The sequence below is a fragment of the Gymnodraco acuticeps genome, unplaced genomic scaffold, assembly GCF_902827175.1.
Source record: "Gymnodraco acuticeps unplaced genomic scaffold, fGymAcu1.1, whole genome shotgun sequence".
Lineage (NCBI taxonomy): Eukaryota > Metazoa > Chordata > Actinopteri > Perciformes > Bathydraconidae > Gymnodraco > Gymnodraco acuticeps.
The window spans coordinates 1,909,953-1,917,140 of NW_022992177.1; the positions used below are offsets into that span (position 1 = coordinate 1,909,953).

Consider the following 7,188-nt stretch of genomic DNA (forward strand, 5'->3'; position numbering starts at 1 on the left):
CTTGTCTTTTCGCTTTATGCTGTTGCCTCAATATGACATTTTTAGAAATCATTTGGCAGATCAGCCCGAAAATTAAATCCTTCAATATTTTTGATTTAATGGATTATCTATTTGTTGTATGCACATGCAATTTAAGCCACATGAAAGACCCTGACTTTTTGAAATCTACAACTTATTTTAATTGATACCGTTTTACAGTTGTGACACAAATCATGAAGTAGCCACAAGAAATACATTCTGAATTGCTGTTATTTAAACAAATGTTTTCTTAGCTAAGTTAGATGTTTCAATGATATCGACTACAATATAGAAATAATGTTTTAAATAAATACTGTATAACTGGAAAATAAACATTAAAAACGAAATGATCAAATCGAAATGCTGCTGATTAATTTTTTTTTGTCAGGGCTTTTATTTTGAAGGGAAAAACCTAAATCTAGCAGTCACTCACGCATGCGCAGTGGTGAGAGCGGCACGAGCGGGACGTGAGAAAATGAAAAGAAAAGTGAGTAAAACAACAACAACAACTATGTTTATAGCTACTAAATACCCCTTTTCTAGTATGCCATACTGTCTTTTATGTATAACGCTAGATATTACCTCAGCAACAATCGTTAGAAAGGGCTTTGTTTTGAAACGTTTTGCCGGAAGTCCTTGGCTTCTATAATTCGAATGTCAGTTAGCTAACCTGTTGCTAACCCACTAGCTAATATAAACAACGTTTAGCAGGTATTTCGGGGGAAGATGACACTCAGGTGGATGTTTAGCTGGATAAGTTGTCTCTCCTCCACAGTGAGCGACCTCCATCGGCTCTCAGAGGCTGGATAGTGAACGGGGAGAGCGCCACATGGAGGCGGTGCTCAAAAACCTGTCCAGCACTGCGGAGCTGCTGGCCGTGGCGGCGCGGAGCAGCGTGGTGGAGCAGTGGGATAAACAAACCCTGTCCAGAGCCTTTCACTGGGCCCGCTACTGCGAACACCTATTCTCCAGGTTTCACAATAACACCACAATAAATAGGGTGATGGGGAAGCAGCTAGAACTCACAAATGAAAGTTTGCGAGCTGTCTTTCCTGGATACACTGACATCTGTTTCTCAGACCTCTTCCAGTGTCAGCACCTGTTGCTGATGGGGCTGCTGAAAAATCCTGACCTGCCCATCTCCATCATGAAGATACTCTTTGACACTGCGAGTCCTGTAAACAATCAGCAGAGTGACTACCTGGATGTAACTGGCTTCTGTAGCCACATCATTCAATGCAAATCTGCTTGTAAAGTCCTGAGTCCTCTCACAGACTTGTCAGGTGCTGATGTTGAGGTGCAGGGGGCCGTGCTGATGGAGAGGCTGGAGGATCTGCTGAGTGGAGGCGGTGAGGCCAGCCGGACAGAGCACATTGTAAACTCTTTCCTCCAGGAGGGTGAAGGAGCATCGGGACATTTCTGTCTGGTCATCGCCGCTGCTCTGCTGACAAGGAAAAACTCTGCTGCACAAAGTGCTTCACAGGATTGTCTCTTAGACTGGCTGCAGAAAGAACAAAATGTGCTGCAGCAAATGTGTTCTGCACTGCCTACTACACTCATTATAGACTTGGCAAAAAGACACCTGAAATGTAGAGATGCATACTGTGATGTGCTAAAAAAGTGGGCCTCTAGTATGGAGTACAGCATGAGTGAGGGTGAATGGGTTCAAGCAAACCGGACCGTATCCTTCCAGAGACTTACGGAGCATTTCCTGGCCTTGTTTGCGGCCTGTCCCTCTCTCAGAGAGGATGTGGAGAAAGAGCTAAATGTTTTGAACATTTCTGACGGGGACTTTGATGTAAGAGGTCTTAGTGTGTGGGGAGACCTTCTGTCAGCAATAAACAAGTGACAGTCAGTCTCAGAGCTGAAGCCAAAGTGTAGCTACATGTATTTGCCTGTTTGTATCTGGATGCAATGGTTGAATGCAGCTGGGAATTAAACCTCAAAACGTTTTGATACCAAACACAATGTGTCTTTAGTGTGGATTATTGAAAGCCAGGAATGACCATACCCTGGCATCAAATGTTCACATCCTTCTTTACTTTTGATCAGTTTCTATTATAATGTGGCCAATTCAACGTAATGTTTAAGTTAAGTAAGGCACTTGTTCTTGGGTTTAGACATTAATACAGACACTCAGTATTCATGTATGCATTCATATCGACAGTCTTCCCAGTGCATACAAAAACTAAACTCAAAACAAACTGAAATTCATTCACAGAAGTTTCTTTTCAATAAAATTCTTCAATCATGATCATGAAATAATTCTATGCAACTATCACACATCATAGACACTTGCTGAGTATTGGAACATGTTTGATTTATATCAACATCAATAACACTAGCCTATTTATTTACAACTATAAATATTACTTTAAATTATGAAAATATTTGTTTTTAAATGTACAGCTTACACTATCTGGACAGGTGGTAGCATCACATGCTATCTTGTATTCACTGGCAGCATGTGATCTGACTGAATTAAACAGAAAGTAAATGTCAGGCAGTGAATAGTTGACACTTTATAAATTGGCCTCTGGAGATTTAAAGCTCCTTTATCATCATAAATCCCACCTTAGTACCAAATTATACTTTGGATGTGCTGTTTTCAAATCATTCTGTTGATGTAATAGGGGAAACTAGACAAGAGAAGATCAACATTTTGCAAAAAGCAAAGAAAGCAACAGCCATGGTGGAATCCAATTGACCTTTTCTGACACCTCAATTCATTTTCATTTTCAGCCTCTTCGCCCCAAAGATGCCTCCCTCTGAATCTAAAATGTTGATTTGCCGAATGCCGGTCATGTGACTTGACTGCCAATTCACACATCTCAGAGCTGGCCGGTGTGTCAGAGCACCTCTGCGGCGAGGGATCAGTTAGTCAGATCAGGCGTCGTCAATCAAAGCTGCACAATAGCCGGTGTGTGACATAAGTGTGGCAGACAGCGGATTAGAGAGCCGGCCGCCGCGAGGAGGAAACACCAACACCACCACGGCTCGTTTAACACGCCATGAAAGCAATTCGCGTTCAGACAGACAAGGGTCACTGAGTAAGGGGCAGCATGTACACAACCAATTTATTTCCAACCAATGAAGAACATATGCATCAAGCTGGATGCGGACCAAGAATGATTAAAGGGATCTCGTCTGCTCCGAGGATAGAAATATATGAACATTTGTGCAATTTCGATTTCCATCATGTTTGATCAGCTTTTACACAAGTCTGGTATTTAAGAATGTGGGGAAATAAAGGAGATAATTGAGGCTTTTATTTTGAGTTTACATTGAGAATTTTGATCCTTTATTTTACCGAGATGCACATTATCGTTCACCCTTACAGATTCTCTTCATTTTTAGATGTTGTGTTTCACACTCTTCATCACAGCCTCACACTTAACTGGCAGAGCGAGTGAGCAGCCGTGATGATGATTCAGATGTGTTAGTCAGACTGCAAATTACAATCCTATAAATAAGTCCTATGCCTGTATCTATCTATACTAAAAGAAAAAACGTTTAACCTATTATTTATAGGATAAAAAACATGTCTCTCGTAAGATACTAAAAAAGGAAAGCATTTTATCGTTGATGTTCTTATGCCAAATAATTATTTCCAAAGAGGTGTTTTTTTTCCATTTAAAATAGGGTGTTGTTAAGTAATAGACCACCCCTCTAAACCAGCAATTTACCTATCAGTTTTTGTCCCATAAATGTGAACAAATTGCCCTCTGCTGTTAACCTGCAAGGTGGAAATGACAGGGTTGTCTTATTGTATCACTTCAAACAACAGGAGGGCCGCACCGCCCCATAGTAACCACCAGCCCACTTTAAATGTGTGACATTGGCTTGTAGCATCTATTATATTAGTTCGACTAGACTACTCTCAGTACGTTTAATAATGTAGGGATATTATGCCTTTATGTCTTTCATAAAACCACTTTCTTTAAGTGTGTAATTAGAAATGAAACATACAGTACTTCCTGCTCTCTTGTCTTCTCCTCGGCTTGTTTCTGATTCTCTGCAGTGTATTATTGTTGTGTGTCAGCGTGGGGTAACACACTGCAGTGAGACGTGCTGAGGGGCGTGAAGGATGGCATTCATTAAAACTCACATCCAGCCCCCATCTGGTGGTGAATAGGGAATCCTCTGAGGGGCGGGGCGGAGCGGGGGGTGGGGGGTAGAGCCCTCCCTCGGCACGTGCCTAATCCGCTCCAGCCCGTCCCCGCGTCTGGCAGGAGGGCCCCTCCGCACACCTGTGTCCCACTTACAGGATGATCAGTGGCCCCCGTCACCAGGCATGCACCGAGGACCAGACATTCAGGCTTTCATTTGGGTGGTTTTTTTCAGTGTAGCTTTGAGGACATTATTGGAAACTAATGTACTGAGTTGTGTGAAATGTTGGTGCCGCTTCTGGAGGATAAAATAAGTTCACATCGTCCTCTCAGGACATCCCGTAAAAACTGCCCTGTCAGACAGTCTGGTGCTGTGGTTGCAGACACACTACTGTTTTTTTACACAGGATGTAAAAAGAGGGAGAGGGTCGAGATGTGGGGAAACAAGGCAGAACAAAAGAAAGTAGAGCTGCAGTTAGTCCATTATGAGATTAATCATGAGATGCTACCCTTTCAGTAAGGTGAATCTAAGTTGTAGCTGTTTTATGGTCAAATAATGGTAGGAGATTTAAAGACAATTTAATCTTCGAAATATTTTCCCTTATCTGCAAACTCTGTCATCATTGTATCCAGATTTCGAAGCAAAGGACTCCCAGTAATGAGGATATTGTGTAAAATCTTATCAGCACTCATCCTTTGTCTGTGAGCGATACGAGCATGATATGAGCATGTTGTAGAGCGGAGGGTATGAAGCTGTCAGCGTAATGTGATATGGGGGAGGGGAGATGGTAGGACCTGTGATAGATTACCTCACATGCAACTGTAGGAGACCAGTTCTGTGGAGAAAACACAATTGGATGTAGCAATCTGCCTCCTCTCCCTCTGATCGTGGAAGATGCAATTCTCCCTCTGAACATGGCGGGACTGAGAATGCAGCCCTTATATGGCATCACGGTTCTCCTGCCTCAGTACGGTTGATCAGTAGCTTGGTGCTTATAAATGTAGAAACAAAATAATGATTCTTCATATTCGTTGTGGCTTTTTGGAGCTCAACAAGATTGACACTATTAGCATATCACAAAAGGATTGTTGTACTTCCCAAAATGAGAGTCTTAAGTAGAAGTGGAAAACAAGAGATCTTTGAAATAAATCACTATAGATAGATCACTGGCAGTGGATGGACAGAGGCGTAAAACATGTCTGGTGAGACTGACTGATTTTGGGTCCAAGCTCTACATTAATAAAGCTATTAGGGAGGAGGAGGAGTGTATACATTCAATTGCCCCGAGGTAGTGAAATGTCATGCCATGGGGTGCCATAAAACAGTAATTACTTCAATACTGCTTTGAATTTTTGGGCTCTAATTACTAGATCACTTTGCATATGAGGGGGTTGCATTTCAGCAATTCAAAGGATATTCCTGCAGCAGTGTGGCGAGGACGCTGTGTACATGTTGGGCTGCAGACTGGAGAAGAGAGAAGGGATCAGGAGGATAATTGCAAGCAGGCAGAGTCCCAGGGGAGGAGTGCAACCCCGTCATCAAACACTCATTCGGGCTGGGCCTCATCCCGTTACAGTCCCCCAGGAGCCAAACTGCACCTGCCCCACTGACTGACAACTACTCAATCCCCCTTCACTTGCCCTCAGGATTACACAAACAGCACCAAAAGCCTCCCAGTGACTAAGTCTGATGCTGCACAAACAACTGCAGGTAGAGGATAGAGGCAGGTTCATGCAGAGAGGAATCCCACCTATGAATGAAATGTCGACACACACATTTTGTCCAATTACCAAGCGCCCCAACAGGCACGTCACCGGAGCAACAGCCATGACCGCCCCGGCTGGTTAGGCATGAGAAAACATGTTCCACGTGGCTGGTGACACAATTGTGTTTTCTGTCAAATTAACATGTGCACCGAGGAGTAGCCGGCGGAAAGCGTTAATGGTTTCCCTCCTCAGCCGGGGAGATAATCGGACAGGAGAAACCGAGATTTATTATAATTGCTGCCACGGGAAGTGTTTCAGACATGGAGCCGCTTCCTGTGATCGAAGCATCAGTGGACACAGAGCCAGAGTACTGAACACATTAAATTGATTCAGACTGTCCATCATGTGCATAAAACTGACGGTCAACACGTTAACCCCCGCCAACAAACTTCATGCCTGTCTATCATTTCTCCTGAGGAGAGAGGGGGGCTCGAAGTTGCAAGAGGCTGCTGCCTGCTTATATTAACCCTGGCCTACAGTCAGAGGAAAGTGGACAACCTATCAAATGTAATGGTCACCAGTTGGTCACATTGAAATAATGAGGACCTTCATGAAGTTGGTCAGACCTCTAATGATGGACTGCTCTCAGATCTGCTCCATATGACTCATTCCCACCTGCAGAGGCTGGAAGACACGTTCAGTCTTTGATTTATCCAGGAAAGTCCTTCCTGCTGTAAGGATGAACGTGGATGTATGGACGCCATGCTTTCCTGAATTATTTACCACCTCACTAACAGGCTGCACTTTGTCGATATCCAGGGCGTCGTGTTTGACAAACTGCAGAGCTGCAAAGAGGCGCCACAGACTGTTTCATCACCTTTTTTGTACACTCTGTACAGCTCTGACTTCAGATTGAACTGTGAGTCATAAAACCTCACAGTTCTGTCACGACTCCCTGGATGTGGAGTTTGGGGCTTGGAGCTGTATATAACATGTTAAGTATTGTATATAAGCATCTGTGCATAGTACCAATATATAATTTCCTCTATACATATGGGATCTAGAAATTACAATCCCACTATAAAGCTTGTAATATGCACTACATATTTCATATTGTATTTTTCTATATTATATCCTACCATTTTGCCTTTCATCGACCTTCCTTGTCCTTTTGCTGAATTCAAGATGTCATTAGAAGCATTTTTGTTTTAAAAGTCCAATATGCTCTAGAGTTAAACAGTATTGATTTGTCACGATTTAATGCAGGAGCCAGGTCAATAGTTGAATATGTTACATGTTACTACTTGACCTCTGCGGTGTGGAGGAGGACACACTGAGGAAAACAGGGTGGGTT

The 7,188-nt window shown here is 43.0% G+C and overlaps 1 protein-coding gene across 2 annotated transcripts; it reads left to right on the forward strand.

Annotated features, from left to right (window-relative positions):
- Positions 1-444: 444 nt before the first annotated feature.
- On the forward strand, positions 445-1,981 carry fancf (FA complementation group F). 2 transcript variants are annotated; one of them, XM_034204714.1, is made up of 2 exons: positions 445-505; positions 794-1,981. In XM_034204714.1, exon 2 carries the CDS (start codon positions 848-850, stop codon positions 1,865-1,867), a length of 1,020 nt encoding a protein of 339 aa, XP_034060605.1. In that variant the 5' UTR covers positions 445-505; positions 794-847; the 3' UTR covers positions 1,868-1,981. The 2 variants fall into 2 exon arrangements, with proteins under 2 accessions (XP_034060605.1, XP_034060606.1); XM_034204715.1 differs by having other exon boundaries at positions 476-505; positions 727-1,981.
- The last annotated feature ends 5,207 nt before the right edge of the window (positions 1,982-7,188 follow it).

Coding starts and splice junctions, on each gene's coding strand:
- fancf (XM_034204714.1), top strand. CDS start 848: ATGGAGGCGGTGCTCAAAAACCTGTCCAGCACTGCGGAGCTGCTGGCC.